The sequence below is a fragment of the Vulpes vulpes genome, chromosome 8 (assembly GCF_048418805.1).
Source record: "Vulpes vulpes isolate BD-2025 chromosome 8, VulVul3, whole genome shotgun sequence".
Taxonomy (NCBI): Eukaryota; Metazoa; Chordata; class Mammalia; order Carnivora; family Canidae; genus Vulpes; species Vulpes vulpes.
Window position 1 is genome coordinate 39,924,384 of NC_132787.1, and position 27,643 is coordinate 39,952,026.

The following is a 27,643-nucleotide window of genomic DNA, read 5'->3' on the forward strand; positions in this document are numbered from 1 at the left end:
ATCTCCTCCACCAGAGGGGTACGTTTGTTACAGTTGATCAATCTACATTGACACACCATAATTACCCAAAGTCCATGGTTTACATCAGGGTTCACTCTTGATGTTATTGTCTTGATTCCATAGATTTGGACAAACGTATCAAATGACCTATACCCATCATTATAGTGTCATAAAGAGTATTTTCACTGCCCTAAAAATCCTCTTTGCTCTGCCTGTTTATCAGTCTCCCCACCCTCTACCACAGTCCATGACAATCTGAGTTCTTTCCTGTCTCCACAGTTTTGCCTTTTCCAGAATGTCATATAGTTGAAATCATACAGTATGTAGCCTTTTCAGGTTGCCTTCTTTCACTTAGTAATATATATTGAAAAGTTCCTCCATGTCTTTTCATACCTTGATAGTACATTTATTTTTAGTATTGAATAATAGCTCATTGTCTAGATTTACCACAGTTTATTTATCCATTCACTTATGAAGGACATCTTGGTTGCTTCCAAGTTTTGACAATTATTAATAAAGTTGCTATAGGCATCCATATGCAGGTTTTTGTGTGAACATAAGGTTTAATTTCTTTTGGATAATTACCAGGGAGCATAATTACTGGATCATACAGTATGTTTAGTTGTGTTAGAATCTGCCAAACTGTCTGCCAAAGTGGCTGCACCGTGTTGTATCCCCACCAACATAAAATGAGAATTCCTGTTGCATCACATCCTCACCAGCACTGAGTGCTGTCAGTATTCTGAATTTTGGTCATTCTAATAGGTGTAGTTGTATCTCATTGTTGTTTTAATTTGTATTTCCCTGATGACAGATGATGTGCAGTATGTTTTTTTTTAATTGCAGTATAATGGATATACAACATTATGTTAGTTTCAGGCATACAACATAATGATCTAATATTTGTATATAGTACAAAATAATCACCACAATAATTCTAGTTAACATCCATCACTGTATGTTGTTACAAAAATAATTTTCTTGTGATGAGAACTTTTATAAACATCTTTTTGAATGCTTGTTTGCCATCTGTGTATCATGTCTGATGATGTGTATGTTCAGGTCTTATGACGATTTTATAAATTGTTGGGGTTTTTTTATTAAAGAGTGTTAAGAGCTCTTTGAATATTTTGTGTAACAGTTCTTTATCAGATGTCTTTTTTCCTTTTTTTAATTTAAAATCAATTCATTAACAGAAAGCGTATTATTAGTTTCAAAGATAGAGTTTAGTGATCCACTAGTTGAATACAACACCCAGGGCTCATTACATCATGTGCCCTCCTTAATGCCCATCACCCAGTTATCCTGTCACCCCAACCCACCTCCCCTCCAGCAACCTTCAGTTTGTTTCCTATAATAAGAGTCTCTATGGTTTGTCTCCCTCTCGGATTTTGTCTTATTTTATTTTTCCTTCCCTCCCCCTATGTTCTTCTGTTTTGTTTCTTAAATATAGATGTGTCTTTGCAAATATTTTCTCCCAGTTTGTGACTTGCTTTTGTCTTTCTCAGGGCAGTTTTCATTTTAATGAAGTTCAAAGTTATTCCTTTTAGGGGATGACTGGGTGGCTCAGCAGTTGAGTTCTGCCTTTGGCTCAGGTCGTGATCCCAGGGATCCTGGGATCAAGTCCCCCATCAGGCTCTCTACAGAGAGCCTGCTTCTCCCTCTACATATGTCTCTGCCTCTCTCTGTGTCTATAATAAATAAATAAATACATAAAATCTTTTAAAAAACAAAAAACAAAGTTATTCCTTTTATGGATCATGTCTCTGGTGTTGCATCTAAAAAGTCATCACATACCCAAGGTCATCTAGATTTTCTCCTATGAAATCTTCTAAGAGTTTGATAATTTGTAGAGGAAATAATTTTTTAAAATTTTGTATTTGAATATAGTTGACACACAGTGTTACATTAGTTTCAGGTGTATAACATAATGATTCAACTTCTCTATACATTATGCTCTGCTCATCACAAGTGTAGCTACCATCTGTCACTATACAACAGCATGATGGTTTCCCTAACTATATTCCCCATGCTGCACTTTTTAATTCCATGAATTATTTGTTCCACACCTGGAAGCCTGTATCTCCCACACCCCTTCACCCATTTAGCCCACTCCTCCAGGCCCTCCTTCCTGTCAACCATCACTATGTTCTCTGTATTTATAGGACTTGTTTTGTTTTTTGTTTGTTTACTCATTAGTTCTTTCAGAGTATACATATGAGTGAAATCTTTCTGAGTCTGACTTATTTCACACTGTCACAAATGGCATAATCTCATCTTTTTTGAGGCTGTGTAATATTCCATTGTGTGTGCATATATATTATATAAGCACACATATATATAAATACCACATCTTCCCTAACCATTGTCTATTGATGGACATTTAAGTTGCTTCAGGGAATAATTCTTAAAGAAAGAGCTATGGAGGAGGGGGTAGATAGAGAGAGGGAGAGAGAGAATCTTTAGTCGGCTCCATGCCCAGCACAGAGTCCAATGTGGAACTTGATCTCATAACTCTGAGATCATGGCCTGAGCCAAAATCAAGAGTCAGACACTTAACCAACTGAGCCACCCAGGAACCGCCAGGCAATAACTTTTAAATTGAAAATGTAGTCCCTGATTTCTCATTTTCCTGATTGGAGAAGTTTTGGAAACCAAAACTGTATGAATAACATTTCTTGATCTCTTTTGTGGTCTCCTCTTCCTCCACTCTCCTCTTAGCTGTCAATATTCACCAGATACCCAAGGCCTTTCTTTGTTAGTCCATCTGGATGATCCATCACTAACATTGTTTCAACTATCACCTGCAATTACACATTAGCCCTACGAGTTCTCCCAAAGCTAAAAGCCCTATGATTGGAGCAAATGAGACAAATGAGGATTAACAGTGGTGTTCCTCTAAAATTTTTCTCTTTATGATCTGATAAATACATCATTTTTCTTTTGAGTTTCTTAACTAATTAGCTCAGAACACCACCCAACATCCTTTCCTATTATAGTCTCACTGTACTTTAAAAGTGTCCACACTCACTATTTTCATTTCCTATTCCTCATACTGTCCTCTAATGAGGACACCCAATGTGTCCACCCAATCTGGTCTCCAATCCTACTCTTTTGAGACAGCTCTTTGCAAAATCATGAATGAAAATTTGCAAATTATGGTGCCTTAGCTTATGTCTCCTCTCTGCAACATTCGACATGGTTAATCATGTCCTCTTTCTGGAAATCTTGCTTCCTCTTACCTTTCTGAGACACTACTCTCCCATTCCCTTCCCCCCTATTCTTGATAATTAAGAACACACTCTGATCTAAACAGAGAGCTTAAGACTTCTTCACATCACCCCCAGGAATGGAATTTTGGATATAAGTCAATAACAAAATGGGTTTCTTTGAGATATTACCCTATACCTACCAGGATGGTTAGTATAAAAAAGACAAGAAATAACAATGTTGTCGAGGATATGGAGGAAAATGAACCACCATACACTGCTGGTGGGGATGTACACTGGTGCTGCCACTATGGAAAACAGTATGGATGTTCCTCAAAGAATTAAAAATAGAAAAATTATATGATCCAATATTTCTACTACTGACTACTTACCCCCCAAAAGTGAAAACACTGATTTGGAAAGATACATGTACCCCTATATTTATTGCAGAATTATTTACAATAGCCAAGATATGGAAGCAACTCAAGTGTCCATCCATAGATGAATGAATAAATAAATATGGTACAAATGGTATCTACAATGGAATATTACTCAGCCATAAAAAAGAAAGATTTTGCCACTTACAACAACATAGATGGACCTTGAGAACACTATGCTAAGTGAAATAAATCAGAAAAAGAAATATGTGATTCACTTATATGTGGAATCTAAAAACAATACCAACATACAAAAACAACTCTTAAATACAGAGAACAAACTAGTGGTTGCCAGAGGGGAGGTAGGTGGGGGAATGGGTGAAATAGAGGGAATTAAGAGGTACAAACTTCCAATTATAAAATAAATAATCACAGAGATGAAAAGTATGGCATAAGAATTATAGTCAATAATATTATAATAACACTGGTAACACACAGTGACTACATTTACTGTGGTAAACACTGAATAATGTATGGAATTATTGAATCAATATATTGTACACCTGAAACTAATATAACATTGCATGTTAATTATACTGCAAATACGTACATACATACCAAAAAAAAAAGGACTCCTTCCTTTGAGGGGTATACACTAGGGTCCTAATAGTAGCAGCTGGAATTTTTTAGTAGGAGAAATAAATAAATTATGCATGAAAGCAGCAGGGGGTAAATCAAACCATGCCCTCTTCTCTACCACAAAGATCCCTTTTATTCCTTCCCTCTCTCTTGGACTCTTTAGAAACTGAGCGGGCTTCAGTGTAGGGTTGAAGGGAGAAGAGACTAGATCAGCTCTGCTACAGCCTTCCAGAAAGGAGCCATCAATTCTTCCCTTTATTTAAATGTCTCTATTCATTCCTTTGGGAATTGGAGAGATAAGACCCCTAAAGAACAAGAGCATGATGGAGGCTTAGAGGAAAGAAATCAAGAAGAAGCTGCCTTTATCTGTGTATGGTCAAGATCTCAAGTTAAAGTTGGTGATGCCCTCAGGACTCACATACTACCTGGCACAGCTCACCAGCATGGAAGCTCTGAATGGGAATGAAGACAGCGCATTTGCCTGTGGTATCTTCTGTACATCTTCTTTTGGGAATCAGTTGCAACCAAAGCTAGTTAAGCTGGGAATATGTACTCAGACTTCTCAACCAAAACTGTATGAATAACATTTCTTGATCTCTTTTGTGGTCTCCTCTTCCTCCACTCTCCTCTTAGCTGTCAATATTCACCAGATACCCAAGGCCTTTCTTTGTTAGTCCATCTGGATGATCCATCACTAACATTGTTTCAACTATCACCTGCATGAAAACACCTCCAATTTCTCTACTACCAACCCTGATCCCTCTCCCAAGAGCCACATATTAAAAAAAAAAAAAAGATTTTATTTATTTATTCATGAGAGACACAGAGGGAGGCAGAGACACAGGCAGAGGGAGAAGCAGGCTCCATGCAGGGAGCCTGATGTGGGACTCAATCCTGGGACTCCAGGATCACGCCCTGGGCCAAAGGCAGGCGCCAAACCGCTGCGCCACCCAGGGATCCTGAGCCACATATTTCTTGATGCACCCAAACCAAACAAGACCAAACTCATCTCTTCTACCAAACTTATCTCCTTGTGTAGAGAGAACACTCTAGCCTAATGATGGTGCCATCAGCCCCTGGAGGCACTCCACTCAGAAACCCATGGATGATCCTTGACTCCTCTCTCTCTCTCTCTCTCTCTCTCTCTGACCCCCAAGTTAGTTCTTTGAGTTCTTCTTTCCAAAGATTTCTCATCACCTTATTTTTTCTAGCCCCAAGTGGCCCTTGCATTAGTCCAGCCTATTATCATCTCTCATCTAGAATATTTTTAAATTTTTCTAACCAGTCTCCCTACATATAGACTTGTTTCCTTCAAATTTACTCATCACACTTCTACCAGTGTTCATACTGAAACCCAGATTTGACCATGATGATTCCCTGCTCAGAATTGCCAGGGTGTCCCCGTAGGCTGAGGTTACACTCAAAATGCCATAATATATCACAAAATTCCACTTTCCATCCAACTGTGTCCATCTTCTCCCCCTTATTTCCCAATACTTCACACCTCCTTTTATGTTGTGGTCATATTGCAATTCTTGTAGCTCTCCAAAGATGTGTGCTTTCATGACTCTGCCCTTCCACATGTGATCTCCCCTTTTAAAATAATCTTCCTTCTATCACACCTTGCCCACAGGCTAATTCTTGCTCCTTCAAAACTCTGCTCAGCTGTCAACCCTTCTGTGAAGCCCAACTTGATTTTTCCTGGCCAGGTTTGAGGCTCTTCCTGCTAGCTCCCAGAGCCCTTTGAACACACCTTCTTCATAGCACAAATCACACTCAGTACTTTTATCTTTAGCAGGTACCTTTCCTCACTAGACTGTGGGCTTCTTAAAAGCAAGAATAATGTTTTTTCACCCATTTATGTCTGAATCTAGCCCAATGTCTAGTATACATTAGCCACTTAGTATATATTCATTGAATAAGTAGATAAGTATTCGGTTCATCTCACCTTAAGATAACTTATGGGATAGGAAAAGAAATACAATGTGCATACACTTATTAGAGGCTGTTGGGTACTTTGAGGAAACACAAGGAATGAAAGGGAATGTTGAGTAGCTACAGTGGGTCAAGTACTTTATGCATATGAAGTAGATAGTATATCCCAATTTTACAGACATTAACTAAGCTCAGAGTCCAAGTAACTTGTCCAAGATGACAACCAGTAACAGGGCAGACAAAGATTGGAAACCCCATATCTATAAGACATAAAGTTGGAGTTTCCATGCCATATGGTCCATCAAAAGAACCCTGGTAATAACAGCTTGCCTTTGGGATTCCCCAGCTATAATGCAAAAAAAAAAAAAAAAACAAAAACTAAAGAACTGGGTATGACTCATTAGCTGGTTATGAGACCTTGAGTTCGTCAATACATTTTCAATGTTCTCATCTATAAAATGATGGTAATAATCTATGTCTCCTCCTCACAGAGATGAGAGCTGAAAGCTGAGATGAAGTCCAAGTGAGGCCATGTGGCCTTGTTTGAATGGCACCAAGGGAGTGAGAGGTGTCTAGATAGTTGCCATAAAATCATAATGAATGAATGATTTCACCACTTTATGTGGTGAGTGGCCCTAATTCTGAATGAAGGGAGCCCCATGTTTTGAGGGAGGGAAGGGAAAAGGAAGGAAGAGACTATGACACAGCCAAGACAAACCTCAGCTCTGGGAACATAGTACTGTAAAAGGGGGCCAAATAGAACACATGTGTCTCCCTGAAGTGGGAAACCTGAACCAACTGAAGATAAAAAATAATCTACTTAGAACCACACAGCTTCTCACTGCTACTGAGGCAACGTCACACCCTTTGCTCATCTGTCCCCACAGCTATGGGGAGATTGGGCAGGAGCCATTATCCCTACCTGACAGGGGACTGAAAGATGTTGAGAATGAGTGCCCCAGCTTACCTGCTTAGGTTACATTAGCTAGGGGGTGCAGCTGGGATTTGAACCCGCATTTTTTGTCTCATTCCTGTTTTAGTTCCAAGTTCAGTGTTCTTCCATCCTATCACCCTAAGGAGGAATTCATTCCTTCATTCAGTAAAAACTTACTAAACACCTAAAACATGCCAGGCATTAGAAAGAACTCTGAAATAATGGAAACACCCAAAGTCCCCTCTGAGGAATTCTGACAGCAAGCGAAAGCCACGTGGGAAGCACCCAAAGCTGTGGCAGGAGGTTGAGGTTTGGAAGAGACATGTACCATATACAAGCAAGAGCTAAGTGACCCCTTTATGTGAGATTATTGTATGTGCCCTATCATTAAATCCTGTCAACAATCTGATGAGGTAGGTGCAATTATCATCTCCTCTTTCCATATGAGGAAAGGGAGGCCCAAGGAGGTGCAGTAACTGAACAAAAATGGCAGGCCTGGTATGGGCATAGCTGGGTCTGACCCCACTGTTTAAGTACGGTGATTGCATTAACTCTGAGTGAGGCTGAAGACAGTGGTCCGTCCCAGAGGAAGGGCTGTGGCAGGTCAGAGTCCAGACAAGGACTGGAGGTATGAGGCTGAGCTCCTGCTCACTCTCCCATATACATCCAGTTCCTCCCCATCAGGCGGCAGGAGCATCCTGTCAGCCCCACCCCCACCCCCACGTCTCAGCAACCATGACCTCCAGCAGGCTGAGGCGATGCCTGCCTCCGGAAGCCCCAACATCCTGCATTCTGCTGAACCCACAACGTGTCGGGCCGCTCGTCCCAGCTGCAGCACACAGACGGCCTGACCTGACAGGCTGGGGCTGAATTACAGCCCCTCAGCTAGAAATAGCCCTCTGAGAAGTGTGTGGTGGCTACGTGTCCACAGGGAGGGGAGGAGGCAGGGCAGGGGAGCCAAGGAGTCCCAGGATCCTGAGATAACATGGGTCCGGATGTGCAAAGTCCCAAACATGGTGGGCTGGCCTAGGTCATAGGCTTGAAAGAGGTGAGTGGGAACCAGGATGTCTGCTCCCCGACGTGGGCTGCGTGACAAGCCCCAGGCATCCTGAGAGGGTGGGCTGGGTTCCTTTGGGCAGCTTTTGAGCACCAATCAGAGCGGGCAGACTGTGTGTGTGCACACAAACATGCTCACGGGCACGTGCATACCCACACACACACACACACACACACACACACAAACACAAACACACACACAAACACACAAACACAGCTCCTCCGCAGTCTAAAGTTTCTATTGCCCCTTCCTTGGGCAGAAGCTCCATTTTAGAAGCATCACTGTCTTCCCTCTGGTTTTGATCAAAGGTCCGGAGTGGGATAACAGAAAATAGCTACCTGGCAGAGCCCTGTAGGCAGAGTAACTAAGGGCTCTAGACATTGCTCCTTTTTCCTTCACCTAGAAAAAAACAAACAAATATTTTCTACTTGAATCCCCTTATTCAACAAAGAACAGAAATGAGGTTCATAAGGGGAAGATGAGCTTGCCAAAGGCAGCTTCCCCAAATCCTGCCTCCAAGGTCCACTCTTCCCACCACATGACATGAGTCAGTAAGGATAAAACCAGGTCTGGAGACAAAATAATTGTGCAAGGGATGATTCCAAAACCTTCACTGTTACTACTAAAGGGAACTAATGTCCATCAAGTGGGGGGAAATGAAACTACGGGAAACCAAACTTTCCCATCCCTGAACCAGGGCCAGCACTATGGAAGGAAGGATGAATCTGTTTGCAAAGGGCTCATCCAATGACTAAATGCATTTCCTCTCTTTCCATAGCACCCTCTTTCCGAGGACACACACAGCCACCACACCCTTCTCCACAGCACCCTATATGGCAAGTAGCATGAATGAAGCATGAGATACCTGTGCAAAGGAGATGCAAAGAACCATCTAGCTACTCCTAAGGCAGCCTGAGAACACTGATCCCCTTCCAATGGGTTTAATCCAATGAATAAATGTAAGTGTGTTGTGGTGGAAGGGAGTCTTGCTGAGGCTCAGAAACCTGATCCAATACTGAGCTCTACCACTAACACGGCTATGTGACCTTCGACAAGTCACCTCTAGGTCTCAGTTTTCCTCATTGTAGAAAGAAGCTATGGTGAGAATCTTCGAGGCTCCCAACACCCATTACGAGGTTCTATGTTTCTGTGATTCACATAAAGAAGAAGTGGGGGGAAGTGGTAGGGGAGGAAGGGAAATAAAATGATGTGGAACAAGAATGGGTTCAGAATTCACAAAACTCTCAGGCTCAGGAAACTCCAGGGGGGCTTCTGACTGAGAGTGACACAAAAAGGAATGCTGTGGGGGTGTGCTGGGAGGAGAAAGCTGGGGAACTCAGTCACTTGGGCAAGAACTTCACTCTATGACAGCTGGCCAGCTGCAGGGAAACTTGGTCTTCTATGCAAAGCGGGCCATTTCTGTGGGGGACAAGTGAGAGATCCATTATGAAAGTATTTTTGAAAAGTTTTAAAGTTCTATTTAAACATGAAGTTAAAAAAATGATTTTTCTTGGAGGTTAAGGAATGATGAAGAGAAAGAGTCAAGGAGCCCCCTGGAAGTGTGGATATGTGAAGGATTTGGGGAGAGGGCTACAAATTGACACACTTTTTGCTGATTATCCTCCATTCAAAAGTTGTGTCTCTCACACTCGCCAGCTACCCCTGCTACCCCATCTGACCTAAGTCTTTGGCTTTGCTCTCAGTGGAACAAACAACCCTGTTCTTATCACCCAAAGTGAACCTTTTTTGAAATCATTCACACAGGCTGGGCCTCTCCCCGCCCAGGACACATGTTGTCTTATCTCCCACAGTAGAGGTGGAGGCCAGGAGAGGGTTTCCAGTAAGAAGAAGGGTGGTAGCGGAAGGGAGGAGGGGTGAGCAGTAGGGAGGGAAGGAAAAGGGGCTGGAAGCTGCAACTGTTGGACGTGTCCTCTGTCCTCAGGTCTCAAGCTGTTCTCCGACCTCCAGGGCACTGGGGTTCCCCAGCAAAGGCACTTTCACCCCTTTTGTCCTGCCACATAAGCTTCTTGTTATGGCACCAAGGGCGAGGTAGTATGGCACGGATTCGGTAATCTTACAGAGGCAACTGTATTTCATTTTAATGAATGTATAATGAGGATTCTGTTTATATATTTAGATTTACATTTGAATACATCTCTCAGGCTGAGACTGCTGTTATAGTGACCTATTATCAAATTATCAAATTATATTATCATCTATTTGATATTAAATATTAGATTAAAGGCACTTTCCTCCCTTGAGTTTATCCTTAATCCAGGGTGGACATGATAAGCAAGACAGAGGGAGAGAAACGAGTCCACCAGTAGAGATTTAAGCCCTTCCCATCCCAATCCACAGGTAGATGATCCAGTTTAGAAGGTAACAAAGCAAATAGATTGGAAAGGGGTAGGAGCTGAAAGGGAAGACAGTGTTCTTCCCTGGAGAAAGTCTCAGACATCCCACATTCCACATCCCACCTCCCCAGTTTGCAACTGAAGAAACAGGTGCAGAGAGAGGAAGTGATGTCCATAAAGTTGCATGTACAGATTTAAAAAGAAATGAGTTCCAGTTCTGATAGGGAAGCTGCTACATGGGACAGTGGGGGTCGAGAGATTTGCTTGTGTCCTATTTAAAGAAATGGAAGGTAACAAAAAAGAAAGAAAGAAAGAAAGAAAGAAAGAAAGAAAGAAAGAAAGAAAAAGAAAAAGAAAGAGGGATCCCTGGGTGGCGCAGTGGTTTGGCGCCTGCCTTTGGCCCAGGGCGCGATCCTGGAGACCCGGGATCGAATCCCACGTCGGGCTCCCGGTGCATGGAGCCCGCTTCTCCCTCTGCCTGTGTCTCTGCATCTCTCTCTCTCTCTCTCTGTGTGACTATCATAAATAAAAAGAAAGAAAGAAAGAAAGAAAGAAAGAAAGAAAGAAAGAAAGAAAGAAAGAAAGAAAGAAAGAAAGAAAGAAGTGGAAGGTAACTAACTAGCCATATACAATGGAATACTTGCTGTTCTAGTGCATTTCATTGATTTGATCCTGAAATTTTAACACCTGTTGAGGCAAACAGCATTGTTGGTCATTTGTTAAAATATACTTTACTTCTGGGGCTGCATGGTTGGCTCAGTTAGTTGAGCGACTGACTCTTGATTTTGGCTCAGGTCATGATTTCAGGGTTGTGGGATCCAGCCCTCACATGGGCTGCATGCTCAGCAGGGAGTCTGCTTCAGATTTTTCCTTCTCCCTATGCCCCTCTCCATTGCCTCTCTCAAATAGATAAACCTTAAGAAAAATAAAATAAAATATACTTTATTTTTTAGAGCAGTTATAAGTTAACAAAAAAAATGAAGCAGAAAGTACAGAGGGTTCCATATACTGTCCTCTCCTCTCCCTCTTCCTGCACACAATTTCTCCTATCATCAGCATCTGGCAGTAGGGTGGTACGTTTGTTATGATTATTGAACCAATATTGGCACGTGATTATAAACCAAAGTCCATAGTTTACATTAGGGTTCACACTCTTTATGTTGTGCATTTTGTGGATTTTGATGAATGCATCATGTCATATATCCACCATTACAGTATCATACAGAGTAGTTTCACTACCCTAAAGATGCCCTGAGCTCCAGTTCTTTGCTTTGTGTGCCCTCCTGGTGCACAGCTCCCCTCACTGTGCAATGGCTCATGCAGAGTTCATGTGACTCCCACCCACAATGACAGCACGGAGGGCCCCAGTTGTAGGGAGTCAGCTCTGGGCTCTTCCAGCACATACAGTCCCATTCACCATGGGAAGCCTTTGTTTTTGAGGGATGCTACTGGTGGTAATAATCCTCAGGTTTTCTTGCTTCTTCTCATCCCCAGTGTACCTTCTGTCACTGTCTATGAGATCTTTCTTCCAATTTGGGAAAGGCTACCATGATTTTTTTTAAAGCTGGAAAGTTTGCTTTGTGGGTGCTGAAACAACTCATTTGGAGGAGAGGAGGGAAGGGGGGCGGGAAGATTGATCCCATGGGACATATCAGTTCTAGACTAAGAGGTGGTGAAGTTCCCGCAGTGACCTGCTGGCCCACCTCACTGAACTGTTTTGAGCATCAAATGAGATACAAGATATGAATGTGCAGGTTACAGGTTGTGAAGTGCTGGACAAATGCAAACTATATTCTGTGATCCTACCATCTGTAGATGGAGCTTTTAGAGTGTTAAGAAGAAAGGAATACAATGAGCCACCCTGGGACCCAGCTTCTGTTTTTCCTTCACCTCGATCCCTCCAACATGTTTTCATGATTGCCTAATAACAGTCAAGATAATGTTATCTTCTGAAAATTTTTGCCAAGTCTACCAATTGAGAGAGATATGACCTGGGGGAGACATTCCTCTTTAGTGCCTCATGAGAAGGTTGTGAGAAAAAGAACTTAGGAGATGAGAGATTAGACTGAACTTGGAGTATAGTCTCCAACCCATATTTAGAGCCTTGATCCTCTGGTTATAAATGTAAGGACCGGACCAGAAGGCCTGCACACAGTCCCTGGGGCAAGTCCTACTGGAACATGGGCTTCCAGAACAGGCTGGAGAAGAGTAGGTGTGCCCCCCACCTGCTTCTTCCCAGGAAGCTACCTGGGAACCAAGGACAGTGATACTCAAAATCACAAAGCACTGGCCTCCCCCCTGAGCCTCCTGCTCCCATCCATTATGAGTGTTTCACATTTGGCTCCTAAGGTCATAGTAGCTCCCAGATTCTCTGCTCAGAATTATGCCAGCTGAGTCTCCTCTAGGTGCAAAGAGCAGGAATCAACTTATCCTGGACTCTCCTTTCACCCTCTGAAGGTTCTAAGGAGATGCCACAGACACCAGGCTCTAGGAAAAGCCTGCTCAGGGGCACAGTGTACCGATTTAGAGTTCATTACTAAAATTCCCTAGCGAGGTACACCTGGGTGGCTCAGCGGTTGAGTGTCTGCTTTCGGCTCAGATCATGATCCCAGGATCGGGGATTAAGTCCTACATCAGGCTCCCTGTGAGAAGCCTGCTTCTCCCTCTGCCTGTGTCTCTGTCTTCTCTCTGTGTCTCTCATGAATAAATGAAATCTTTTTTAAAAAATAAAATAAAATAAAATGCCCTAGAGAGACCCATTTACATCTTACACTGTACAGTTAGGCTGGAAATCCTGAAAGGAAATGGAAAATTGAGCAGGCCACTGAAGGGGGCTTGGTCTCTGTGTACTAATTCCAGGATTAAAATTGGATTTAAAGCAATGCTTTGGATGCATCAGATGTATCCAGATTTAGTTCAGATTTGTGTCATTGTCATTGGACTGCAATTTGGTTTCCAAAATCTTGACTCCTGAATCCTACTCTATCCCCTTGAGTTCTGGAACCTGAATGGTATTTGCAGAGAACTTTGGTCCCTCCTCTCATCTCCTCTCACCATCCACTGAGCACTGGAAGAGATATGCATAGCTGGCTCTGCATGTGCATGTGTATCTTGCAACAGCTTTAAGGACCTTTGATACCCACACAGCAAAGCCACCAAAAATTATCAATTAAGTCTGTACAACAATAAGGGCAAAGCATTATTCCCATCAGGAGTTTCCTTTAATTAAACAGAGACTGTGGTTACTCTTTCATTCCTTTCGTTTGATTGAGATTGAATCAGCTGGCATTCTTCTGTATCCTCAGTGTAATTTTGACACATTCTTCTAAAATAGGAGGCCTTGTCTCTTTCACAACTCATCCCCGTCTCTCTCCAGAACCCCCTATGCACGTGCAAGTGAAGGGGCCCTCATTTGAATCATAGCTAATTGATCAACTGTGGATTGTGGTCTAGCTTGTCACAAGCCTAATCTTTAAAATCACTCCAGGAGTTTCATGTTGCCAAGGAGTTCCCAACTAGCTCAATCTGCTACTGAGCAGAACTTTAAGCTCCACAGAAAATAATAAAATAAAATAAAAGGCTCCACAGAGAGGAATCACCAACTAATACCAAGCTGGGTACCTCTTAAAGTCCCCAGCAAACATGTTGGGTGGATGGATGCATGGGTGCATGGATGCATGGATGTCCATGCACTTGGTCAGACCCATCAAGACAGTATAGCTGGACAGCCTGTCTTTCATACATTTTTCCTGAGAAGTTTTAAAAGACCAGAATACTAGAATTTGGAAAGAGCCCCTGAGTTCATCTATTCCAATCCTTGGTCTGATACAGGAATCTTCTTTTCAACCTCTTATTTCTTGAAAAGTTCTTAAGTGTCATTAACATCATCATGGGTGTTAGGATCTCCCGGGTAGCTTTGGGGCACAGTACAAATAGTTGGGCTGCATATTCAGTAGGTCTAAGATTAGTGCTAGGGCAGTTATGGTGATTCTAATGGGCAGCCAGGTTTGGAATCCAGTGGTAGGGTCATCAGCTGGGAGCCGGAAGTTCTGCCATCTGTGCATACTAATGAGAAAATCCCCTCCTCTACTCAAATTTTTCAATATCTCAGTAGAAAGAATTATTCTGAGATTCTTGTACTCTCCTTTGCTTTCACCAAGTGGAGAATGCTTCTCCTCCCTGCACTGCCTCCATTCCCCTCAGAAGTAAGCCTACTGTCCCAGGTTGTCCTCTGCCTTCAGATACAGTTGCTAGGTGTTCAGGGCTTCTTCGTGGAGGGAAGTCTGGAAATGGATTAAGTTGGCCCATCAAGTCTCATAACTAATAAGCTGAAGCAGCTAGGGAAGCCCCTTTGTAATCACCACAGGGACAAATGAATAACCATGTACTCTTCCTGAGACACCTGCACTGCCTTCCCACCATGCTCTGGCAGGTGCTAGGAAATGCCTTTCCCTGTCCCTCCTATAAGGCCCCTTCAAATCTCACTTTCCTCAAAGCCCTCTTTGACCACAGCATCTGCCCACTGTGCTCTCATCCTCTTCTGAATTCCATTAGCATTTCTTATTTTAAAATATTTTATTTATATATTTGAGAGAGGGCATGAGCAGAGAGATGAGCAGAGGGAGAGAGAGAGAAGCAGATTCCCCACTGAGCAGGGAGCCTGATGTCGGGCTCAATCCCAGAACCCAGAGATCATGACCTGAGTCAAAGGCAGAAGCTTAGTCAACTGAGCCACTCAGGCCCCCTGCTGTTAGCATTACTTGCACATTCTAGGAATTTAGCTCTTCTCACACAATGCTTTGTATTTAACAAGGTTTTCCTCTGCTCGATTATAGTATAAGCCCTTCAAGGATGTTTGTTTTGCTTTTTATTCCTGGAACTCCCCCTCCCTTCTCTCTTGCACAGATAAGTTTCTTGATACCTGCTGATTGTTTCACAGGTACTTCCCACTTGTACCTTTTGCAACCAGAAAAGGAAACGTGGTTATCAACTGGCAAATGTTCCTGAATGATGTGTATTTCAACTCTGAATGCTCAGATATGGTAATGTGTTTATGAATCATTCTGTGATCATTATTAAAGAAGACTGTCTTGTATGTCCTTGATCATCTACTACCTAACCTGAGGAGACAGCACCTCATATTTTAGAGACACATCCTGGGTATAGGACTGTGTTTGCTAGAGAAACACCGGAGACTACTATGCCTCATTGCTACTTGCACTCTCTTACCACGTTCCTGGCTCCAATCTCTTTTGCCCTAACATGTGGTGTGAGTTCTTAGGAGGTCTGGGGGTCAGATTGCCCAGATTTAAATCCAACATCAATCCACATATTGGCTGTACATCTTGGGGCACTGTGCACATCAGTTTCCTCATCTGTGTAAAGGAGTTTGCAGCATCTCCTCAAAGGGTTATTTTAATGATGAAGTGAGTTACTACAAGTAAAGCACTTAGGAAGCTCTCAGTGAGTGTCAGTTGTCGCTGTGATTATGTGATTAGGAGAAACATCCTAGGGAACCAGAAGACCTTGTCCTAGCTCTCTCATTTAACTGCTTTGTGACTTTGGACATATGAACCCATGATTGCCATTTCTTCATATATAAAATAAAAATATTGATAATGCAATCTCACAGGGTTGCAAGTGAGATTCAAAGGAGCTAATATATGTAAAAATTAGCATTATGAAATGCTTTATAAATTATAAAAACTTGCACAAATATAGAATCACTAATGGCATCTTTTGTCTGCATCTGTATGATTGTACATTCCATTACGTTTTTTGCAATGGTTACTTCTTGTTTCTCCTTTCTCCATTAGCTTGTGACGTCCTTGAAGCAGAGGTCACACCTCACTCTCTCTTCTATCAACCATGACGTCTAGCCTGATGCCTGCATGCACTAAGTGGAAGATTGGAGGAGGAGCAGTCTCTTTGTGTGTATTTTTCTGGTATGCATTCCAGTTGTTTGCTTCCCCATTAGACTGCAGGTGCTGGCACTATCACCCCACATCAAATGTACTTTCCCAGAGGGCATACCTGTGAGCAGGGTCTACAAGGAAGTGTCTAGTCCCACGAGCCAGACACTCAGGAGACATGAGCTGTGGGGACACCCTGGCCTGCCACTCTGCCCCTGGGACCTTCCCAGGATCTGCTCCCCTGTGCTCAGCCACCAGCTTTCCCATCTTCACGAGGTCTCTGAATTAGTCTCCATACTGTTGGAGAGACCATAATAACAGTTATTTTGCCCTTAGGTAGTCCAAACTAGGAAAAATGAGAAATCAAACCTCAGAATTTCATAAAGCAGCAGGGACTTCAAGGCCTGGTTTTCTTTCTTCCTATTTTGAAATCTTCCCAGGGTAGCAACTCTGGCTTCTGTACCTCTGTTTCCAGCTCCCATATCTTCATGAGGAGGGATTTCCGAGGGTGCCCTCTGCCTGATGGTGTCCTGTACTTTTTCTGTACCTTCAAAACACCCACCTGGTACTGTGCACAGAGAGAACTGGATACACAGTTGCTGATTGGAATTAAAAGGACGGAGAAAACCAAAATGAGTAGATTCAAAGGGAGATTAATTGCACAGGAGTCTGTTGACTGCATGACTGAAGCTGGATTTTTTTTTTCAAAACTGCTGGCTGCCTTCACATTTCCTGGTGGAAGTGGGACAGGTCAACAGACAACCCAGAGTTGTAGATAACTTTTGCCCACACATTATTCACTTTTTGGAGTGCTGGCCTGAAATTGAGGGGGGTGTGTGTGTGTCTGGAACGACGTGCCTTCCGTGAGCCTAAGAGGGCTCTGCATTCTCTTCCAATGGGCTGGTTACAACGCAGAGGATGTGGACAGTGGACTTTTTCCTGTTTGATGTCACAGGGCCACCCTTTAAAAGTCTGAGGGAAAAAAGGAGGGAATCTAGCCTGGGACTTTCACACAAGGCACCCACAAAGAAGAGGAGAAAAAGGCCTGTGAGGCATAGCCAGGGAATCAGGGAGGCAGTGTCAGGTTTCAAACTCCAGCCAGCCATTCAGAGAGCTGTGATGTCTGGCACCCGCCTAGGATTCCTGGTCTCTGTCCTGTGCTGGGTAGTCACAGCCTATCCCAACACCTCCCCGCTGCTAGGCTCCAGCTGGGGTAGCCTAACCCACCTGTATACGGCCACAGCCAGGAACAGCTACCACCTGCAGATCCACAAGGACGGCCATGTGGATGGCACACCTCATCAGACCATCTACAGTGAGTAGGGGCTTCATTCAGGCTGGGAAGGATGGAGAGCTCCTCTCTCTACCCACCTCCAAGGGACCTGGGGAGGCTTTGGGCGGGAACAGAGGACTAATCTAGCCTCCTAGCTTCTTGTCCAGAAGCCATTATTTGTGTGTGTGTGTGTGTGTGTGTGCGCGCGCGCGCCTGTGTGCATGTGTGTTTAACCCAGGGAGAAGATTCTACTACTTCCCTAATTAGCATTTACTTGTTTCTCCCAACAAAAATAATTTGTCTTAACTATAATCCCTCTTCCCACAATAGCAGCCCCTCTGACTTGTCCTATCCAGAGTCCAAAAATGTGCAGAAACAAAGGCAAAAAAAGTTGAGAGGGGGGAAAAGCTAGATAGGTCATTGACACTGAGTTTGGCTCATAAACTTTGGAGACAGCTAACAGAGGAGGTTATAAAAAAGATTCCTGTATCAGACCAAGGATTGGAATAGATGAACTCAGGGGCTCTTTCCAAATTCTAGTATTCTGGTCTTTTAAAACTTCTCAGGAAAAATGTATGAAAGACAGGCTGTCCAGCTATACTGTCTTGATGGGTCTGACCAAGTGCATGGACATCCATGCATCCATGCACCCATGCATCCATCCACCCAACATGTTTGCTGGGGACTTTAAGAGGTACCCAGCTTGGTATTAGTTGGTGATTCCTCTCTGTGGAGCCTTTTATTTTATTTTATTATTTTCTGTGGAGCTTAAAGTTCTGCTCAGTAGCAGATTGAGCTAGTTGGGAACTCCTTGGCAACATGAAACTCCTGGAGTGATTTTAAAGATTAGGCTTGTGACAAGCTAGACCACAATCCACAGTTGATCAATTAGCTATGATTCAAATGAGGGCCCCTTCACTTGCACGTGCATAGGGGGTTCTGGAGAGAGACGGGGATGAGTTGTGAAAGAGACAAGGCCTCCTATTTTAGAAGAATGTGTCAAAATTACACTGAGGATACAGAAGAATGCCAGCTGATTCAATCTCAATCAAACGAAAGGAATGAAAGAGTAACCACAGTCTCTGTTTAATTAAAGGAAACTCCTGATGGGAATAATGCTTTGCCCTTATTGTTGTACAGACTTAATTGATAATTTTTGGTGGCTTTGCTGTGTGGGTATCAAAGGTCCTTAAAGCTGTTGCAAGATACACATGCACATGCAGAGCCAGCTATGCATATCTCTTCCAGTGCTCAGTGGATGGTGAGAGGAGATGAGAGGAGGGACCAAAGTTCTCTGCAAATACCATTCAGGTTCCAGAACTCAAGGGGATAGAGTAGGATTCAGGAGTCAAGATTTTGGAAACCAAATTGCAGTCCAATGACAATGACACAAATCTGAACTAAATCTGGATACATTTGATGCATCCAAAGTGTTGCTCATTTTATTCAATGGATATTTAACAGTACCTTCCCCCAAAAGGAGCCCTCAAAGACATGTCCTCTGGAGCATGACATAAACAGTGTGAGCCAGCTGTGGTGAGTTGTGGGTGGTACAGCGTGTGGTGCTCTGCCTATGAAGCAGGCAGCCTGACTTGTAAAACTTTTCCCTCAAATATCTACTGGCATAAGGCTCAGAGAATACACTGATACTAGTTGGGAGTGATTAAAATGACTGAGAAGATGAAAAATGAGTTGAACTGATTTCAGATGTTTTTTGGTAGAAATGATTTTGTTTTGTTAGATGTAGACAGTAGCTAAGTATTGTGTCTTTAGAAATTAACACAAACCTGCAGAGGGGAGTTGGTCACAGTGGGGAGAGGGAGACTTACCTGTCCTATTTTTTTTTTTAGATTTTATTTATTTGAGAGAGACAGAGAAAGAGAACACAAGCAGGGGAGGGGAGCAGCAGAGGAACAGAGGTAGAGGAAGAAGCAGACTCCCCGCTGAGCAGGGAGCCCCTTGTGGGGCTCAATCTCAAGACCCTGAGATCATGACCTGAGCTAAAGGCAGATGCTTAACTGACTTCGCCACCCAGCTGCCTCTTACTTGACCTATTTATATAACCCTTTAAACTATTCAATCAGTCATTTTGTGTATTGCTAATATAAAAGTATACACGAAGGTCCAAAGTCACTAAAAAAGGAAAGAGGAAACACTGAGGCATACAGATAAGCAGCACAAGGAATTCACAGACTGGTGAAAGATTTGCTTTTACACTAATGGAAGGTGTGTGCTTTTCCCCCTCCTAATTAATTAGACATTTCCGATACAATCTGGTTCATTTGATCACTGTGCTTTAGTAAATTCTTGATTAATAATTGAATGCCCAAACCATCTATGGATTGTCGGTTGTTGTGAAATTACTTGGCTATAAGATTCTATGACCTCCCTTGGGACTCACAGCACCCATGTCAAGGAGTCTCTCCAACATCTGTGTCTCCTGTCCTACTATGAAGAAGGCTACCCTTCCACCATCCCCGCTTCATAGAAACAGCAGAAGAGATGCTTATTACCTGTGGTTAATACCACTTCCAAGATCCTGATATTTTCCCTTCTTCCATTTTCCCCACTGGTGCTTTCTTTACTTGAAGCGGAATTATTCTCAGGCTCTTTAATCTGGCAAAATATTCTCTTTCTTTCGGGGAGCTCAAAGCACTTTACATGTACCATCCCATTTATCATTTACTGTCATGAGAACAGAATGGAGGCAATAATTTTCTACTTTTTAAAAAGATTTATTTATTTGAGAGAGAGAGCGAGCATGGCGGGGGGAGGGGTAGAGGAAGAAGGAAAGGGAGAGAATCCTCAAGCAGCCTTCCCACTGAGGAGGAATCCCAAGACCCTGAGATCATGACCTGAGCCAAAATCAAGAGTTGGATGTTCAATGAACTGAGTCATCCAGATTCCCTGATAATTTTAATTGCTTATAAAATAAGTTTTATAGCAGAGTGGAGGCAGGTGGCAATAGTCAAATTGCTAGCATTTAGAAAGTGTTTTTATTGTGGATAAAAATATTAACTCATTGCACCCTTAAGATGACCAAATGTGATAAATGATTCCATTACATATGAAAAACAAAGGTTAAAGAACTACACAGGCTCAAGGTCACTGAGAGGACACCTTGACCCCAACCCCATGCTCCCTCCAGGATCACATGCCAGTCCATTGAATCCACCTGCTGCAACAGATTGTAGCCCAGCAGCCAGTGTGTGCCTTCCTTCTGCCAGATTCCGCCCTAGAACCTATGCTACCTGTGAAAACATGCCTTCTGAACAAGCCAAGGGAAGGCAATCTGTCTCTGGCATTTCCTGCACTTTCTCATTGGCTCCTGTTGGTTGGATTCCAGTCTTTGTCCTTTGTAGCAGCTGTTCACTGTTCCCCTCCAGGCTGTTTTCTACTGGGCCCAGCCCAGGAGCCCAGGAGCACATGTAGCATGCACTCTGCCCATACTGACCCCAAGCATGAGGCCCGCATGGCTCACAAAGTCTGGGCCTGTCATAAATGGCAGGCCAGCACACGCTACATAATGCCTTCCATTTGCTCAAAACATTTGAATAAAGTCACTTTTCCAATCAAGATTGCATTTGAGTCTGACTGGAACCCTTTAAAGTTGGCAGCCCAGCTTCTATCATTCTCTTTACACAGCTGAGCAACCCGAGGCGAGAGCAATGACTTGCCCAAGGCTACAGAGTTAGTAATTGGAATCAGAACACAGGTCCCCTGGTTCCTGGGTCAGGGTCCCTTCTCTGACCTGCTCAGGGGCAGAGTGATTTGGAGTTCTCATGGGTTGCAACGCGTATCTTGGCATTTGAATTTGTCTCCTCAGGCTGCTGATGATTTTTGTTGGAGGCGAACTGCTGGATCATAGGAAGAGGATGTTAGAGTCACTGCCCCGAGTTTGAATCCTGCCTTAGTTCCCTTTGCACATAAATTGGGATGCTAATAATATTAACAAGATCACAGTTGTTTTGAAAATTTAAGATATGTAAAATACCTAAAGCGCAACCACTCAAAAACAATGACTAAGTGTAATTTTATCCACAGTTAGACTGAAAATTCATCAGGACAAAACTTTTTTTTTTTTTACACATTTTTTACACATTTACACCTTTGTTTGTCTAAGGGCTTGTGATAGAATTAGCCATATATGTGAGACCCATAGGTAGACCTCATTACAGGGTAATTTAAATATCCCCTGTGCCTCCTATACCCCACCCCACTTCCAGAAGCTTTCCTTAAGGCTAGCTCTTAGTCAAACTTGGAACAAATGAATGTTTCTCCTTGGCCTTCTTGCTTTCTCTTCTTTCTGGGTTGCTCCCACCCTCATTCCCTCTGTCTCACATCATTCCAATTTCAGTCCCTATGAAGCTAGTGTCTAAGTACTGTCTGGTACTCTCCTCAGGGCCTACACAGGGTAAAAGGGGGAGACAGGTATAAGTCATCCCATGAGGCTCCCCCACTTCCTGGACATGGTGCTGGGCATTTACAACCTCTCCACACTACATTTCTAGAATAGAAATTTGAACACCTGCCGGGGCTGTGAGGCCAAAGGAGATACACATGGAAATTCTGGGGTAAGTGAATGCAAGTGATTCCAAAGACTTAAAGAAATGATTTTTAGGGCAGTCCCGGTGGCTCAGTGGCCCTACAGCCCGGGGCGTGATCCTGGAGACCCGGGATCGAGTCCCACGTCAGGCTCCCTGCATGGAGTCTGCTTCTCCCTCTGCCTGTGTCTCTCCCTCTCTCTCTCTCTCTCCTCTCTGTGTATTCTAATAAATAATTAATTAATTAAATAATTATTTTTAGCAGAAAATGTCAGGTAATTAAACAGCATTTGGGGTGGAACTCTTGCTGAATGATACTCTTGCCACAAAACAGAAAGCTTTAGACTTTAGTCCTTGGTACAATGCATTGCAATTGTTAAAAGTGCCAAGTCCCCATGAAGGCAGGCAGCTATTAATTATTTCAAGTGAGGGTAGTATGTGTGGATTTTAGGCCCTTGTTGGAGACTGGTTGTTGAATGGGGACACTGAAAGACCATGAGGGACCGCACTGGAGGGGACACCATCAAACAAGGAAAGGACAAAGAGCAGCAATGGAAGATCCAAGAAGAAATTCTGTGCATCCATGGTATCTATTCTACACAGAAAAATAAATCCTCTGCTCCTAAGCAGCTCACTCTAGAAGAGGTGCTAGATAATGTAAGCTTAGTTAAGGCAAGGTGAATGAAATGCATGCTGTAATAAAGGTGAGAGCATTAGTTCTGATTATGGAGATTAGGAAAGTCTTCAAAGAAAGTGAGCGTAGCCTTGAAGGATGAGAGACTTCAATAAACAGAGAAGGGAGGGGAAGATCAATTCTAACATGGTTCTTGATACAAAATGGGTGTTGGGTGATGGATAACTGACTATTATACAGATATCCGAGTGGAGCATTAGGTTCTATATATGCAAGCCGGACCCTTGAAAGACATCTCTTGGTGTAGATTTGAAAACTACAAAAGCCGAGGAGGCTTGGGAGAACGTGATAACCAACCACAAACATTAGGAGGTATTAGCTAGGCAACGCTGGAAGTAAAGACAGTGCAGGCTGAGAGAGGAACATGTGCCCAGCACAGGAGAAAGATGCTGGGAGTTCAGAGTGCTTCATACAAACAAGAGGAGGAAGTAGGAGGCAAATGGAGGATGGAGGAGAGTGGGAGTGGGAGTTTAGAGGGCACAATCAGAAGAAAGGAAGCTGAACAAGTAAGTACAAGGGAGGGTGAAGCGAAATCATCACTGCCTTTAAAATCAATCAGGGGAGGTGAATTTTCAGGAAGTGCTCAAAGATAGGACTTGGATGTGCAACCAGTTTTTGACCTGGAAGATTTTCTCCATAGGTGCCCTGATGATCCGGTCAGAGGATGCCGGCTTTGTGGTGATAACAGGTGTGATGAGTAGGAGGTACCTCTGCATGGACTTCAGAGGCAACATCTTTGGATCGGTGAGTTTCTTTTTTGTGCTGGTCACCATTTAAAGATAATTCGTTTCTTTGCCAGAACATGAAATTATACAAAGGTTCCATTGGCCGTGCTTGGTGATGTTTTCACTGAGTGATTTAGTTAATCTAAGTAATAGATGCTCTGGTTTATACAGCTGGGGTCTGAACCCAAGTAGTCTGGTTCTGGAGCCTGGGCTCTTCACCTCTAGTCTGACTGCCTATGGGAACCCATTTGTATATCTACACAGCACCTTGTATGTAGGTCCCCTAGTGAGAAGCCATTGGTGTCTTCCTGATTCTTTTACTAGACCTTCTTGACCTTGTGCTGGTCCCCTCACTTCTCTCCACTTTGGTCTCCCCACCTGGAAAAAGTAATGTGGCATCTCCCTCCAGTTAAAGATCTCTCATGAATGATCTCTGTCCCCAACTGTGGTCGCTGGTCATTCAGGCTGGTGAGCAAAGGATTTCCCAAACGACAGGTTGCAGGCATATTCTAAAGAATTTTGAGATCATGCAGTAGTGGGACTGCTCATCTCAGGAGCCTCTCACCACCACACAGACCAAGAATACCATGACAGCAATGACTTCCTTTTTGGCTTGCTGTTGTGTCCCAGCACCTAGGACAGTATCTGGCCACAAGTAGACAACCCTCTGTGGAACGAATGTAGGCATTACACTAAAGTAGCTGTTGACCACATTTAGGCGGATAGATGGTCCTCATCTGTAAAGCACTCCGGGAAGTTTGAGGTTTTGAATGAAAGGACACGTGAAGGTCCTAGCAGGTGTTCGATAAAACCCAGTACTAGTTAGTGGCAGAGCGAGGGCTCAACCCCGGGTCCTCTGTTGCCAGAGTTCCCCGCCCTAAATCCCAAAGGATATTATCTCTGGTCTGAGCACCCTCAAGCCCCATCCCTCCTCCTTTCTCCAGGTAGGGATTCCGCCCAAGCCAACTTTCAGCCAAGGGAGGGGGCAAAGGCAGTGAATGAAGTTATGAGCCCCCCTCCAGAAACCCGACCCAGAGCGGCCTGGCAGGGGCCGCCCAAGGGCAGGGCGAGGGGTCCCGGCCGGGCCGGGGTCGGGGTGCGATGGGGGCAGGAGGGCGCGGCTCGGGTCACTCCCCCCAGCAAGGGGAGGGGCAGAGGCCGCCTCCGTGGAGTCCCAGGGGGACGCGGGGCCCGCGGCCGCCCCCCACCCGCGCTCTCCCCTTCAGCACCTCTTCAGCCCGGAGAGCTGCCGGTTCCGACAGCGGACGCTGGAGAACGGCTACGACGTGTACCACTCCCCGCAGCACCGCTTCCTCGTCAGCCTGGGCCAGGCCAAGCGGGCCTTCCTGCCCGGCACCAACCCGCCGCCCTACTCGCAGTTCCTGTCCCGGAGGAACGAGATCCCCCTCGTGCACTTCACCACCGCCGGGCCGCGGCGGCACACGCGCAGCGCCGGGGACACGGGGCGCGACCCGCTGCACGTGCTGAAGCCCAGGCCCCGCCTGGCCCCCGCCCCGGCCTCCTGCTCGCAGGAGCTCCCGAGCGCCGAGGACCACGGCGCGCCGGCCAGCGACCCGCTGGGGGTGCTCAGAGGCAACAGGGTGAACGCGCACGCCGGGGGCATGGGCGTGGACAGGTGCCGCCCCTTCCCCAGGCTCGTCTAGGGAAGCCCGAAGGGGGTCCTTTCTAAGCAGCCTCTGCGCCGGGGAGGGGAAGGTGGGGGCGCTGTGGGCCAGGGGCGGCTTCTCTCCCCACCATCCCCGGGAGGTCCCCTGAGGATGTACCTTGGAGGCTCCGGTAATGGCCATTTCGAAGCTTTCCCCGCCCCACCTGTACCACTCTTCCGAATGGCGAGGCCCAGAACGACACACTAGCAGTTTCGCCTTCACTAAGGAGACGGGGACCCCCACTGCCACCACCACCTTCCCCCTAACCCCGGGGAAGTGCCTCTTCCCTAGGCCTCTCTCCATCAGCCTAGTATTAAAAACCAAGCAACGCCTTAGCGAGTCCACCATTTCCAAGATGAAAGGAAGAGCAGACACCTATAGCTTCTCCACTGCTCCTTACATTTGTGTTACCTGCCTGGACCCTTGTTGGCATTCGGGTTTGCAAACCTCGACTTAGGGCATTCATAGCTGAATTGGGCAAACTGATAAAAACCCTAATCTCGGGATCCCTGGGTGGCGCAGCGGTTTGGCGCCTGCCTTTGGCCCAGGGCGCGATCCTGGAGACCCGGGATCGAATCCCACGTCAGGCTCCCTGTGCATGGAGCCTGCTTCTCCCTCTGCCTGTGTCTCTGCCTCTGTCTCTGCCTCTCTCTCTGTGTGTGTGTGTGATTATCATAAATAAATAAAAAAAAAAAAATTTAAAAAAAAAAAAAAAAAAACCCTAATCTCAAGGCTTTGCTCTTCCTTGAGCATCTGGAGCAGAGCTGTCCAAAAGATTGGTAGTAAGCTGGTCAAAATGAACTAGAATGCTCGGACAATGGAGGCAAGCAGTCAACCTAGAAAATCCGACCTCCCGACAGGGTGGGCACTGCTTGCCATGCTCTCTCCTCTTCTATGCAGCCAGAGCAGCGGGAGGGCTGAGAATGACCCTGCCTGTTTCCAAGCAGTCCAGGATATAACCCTGTCTTGGGCCCCCGACTCTGGCTTTAGTGAATTTGGCCTGAGGAAGAGCTTTGGCGGAGGCTCATGAAACACCCCCCCCCCCTCTAGGAAATGGAAATACATGTTTAAAATGGAAATAAATTCAAACTCCCCTTGGAGGCATTTGATGAAGCCTACTTCCAGCCTAAGTAGTACTGTATTTGGGATGAATTCCAAAACTGTTACAGGAAGGGAGTCTTGAACCAAGCAGGCTGCTCTGGGTTCCGTTTTCCGTGGACTGGCAGATTGTGTCCTTTAATCTAAGTGAGGTGGCATCACGGACTCAGGGGGAAAGCAGCCCAATCCCCAGGGGGCCAAAGTGTAAGAGTTACGCGAAGAAAGCACTGCCAGCTGTTCACCATGTTCTCCTCACTGCTCTGCAGCACTGGCTACAGAGGTGGCTAAACACGCCTGGGCTGACATGTTTGGGTCTCTGTCCACTTGCAAATTCTGGGGGCCTTACATGAGGACAGCTTTCAGTCCCAGGAAAACCAAACCTCACTTACCAACATGACAGGTGGGCCTGATGCTCAGCCTCCCCCTCCCTAGCCTTCCCACCTGACTTGGAGTCTTTCTATAAGGGAGTCCCCTGTTCCTACCTCTATTGAGATGGCCACCTACAGAGCAAAATGCTAATGAGCAAAGTATATTTAAATAACAGCTTCTTCGAAGTCCACTTGTTTTTTCCCACTGCCATCAGGCACCCAGCCTTAGAAACGGATCCATTTTTACTTACGAGACATTGGACAGCTGCCTTCACCTGATGGTTCAGTCCTGCTGAACTTGCAGGACTGGTTCCTATTTGGGAACACTAAAACTATGTATACTACTATATAGCAGTGCATGGCAAGTATTTTCTTGGTAGTTTTCACTTCCCGTTGGAGATATTATACTGTCTAAAAGCTACTGGAAGCTCCCTCATACTGATAACTAGATGTAACATCCCAAAAGGACTTTGGTAGAAAACTGGTTGTAATCTTACAAACCCAATGCCATTTGTTAGGGGTTCTTCCTTTGGCAGAGCCAAGGTAGTTCCCACAATTTCCTATGGTCCTTAGCATGTGGCAATATTTATTTATTTATTTGGAAAATCTGCCTATCGCTCAATATTTATAGATATTTATAAAAGTGTAACCCCATGTGTTTTCTTTCTTCTGTTTAAAAGAAAAATAAAGTTATCTCAGCTTCTCTTAGCTGTTCCTTTCTGTATTACTACATGAAAACATGTCAGAATGTGATCATGAAAGGGGTTATGGGAGGGCAGCATTGTGAAAATCCAGACAGCAATATTGCTCTGAAAAAGAGTATCAGAATTTTAAATTATTCTTTCTTTGCCATTCAT

General features: G+C 44.5%; 1 protein-coding gene across 1 annotated transcript; it reads left to right on the forward strand.

Moving 5' to 3' along the window:
- The first annotated feature begins 17,429 nt into the window (after window positions 1–17,429).
- Window positions 17,430–27,494, forward strand: FGF23 (fibroblast growth factor 23). The gene is made up of 3 exons (XM_025995571.2): window positions 17,430–17,732; window positions 23,569–23,672; window positions 24,880–27,494. Exons 1-3 carry the CDS (start codon window positions 17,537–17,539, stop codon window positions 25,315–25,317), a joined length of 738 nt encoding a protein of 245 aa, XP_025851356.1. The 5' UTR covers window positions 17,430–17,536; the 3' UTR covers window positions 25,318–27,494.
- Window positions 27,495–27,643: the final 149 nt, after the last annotated feature.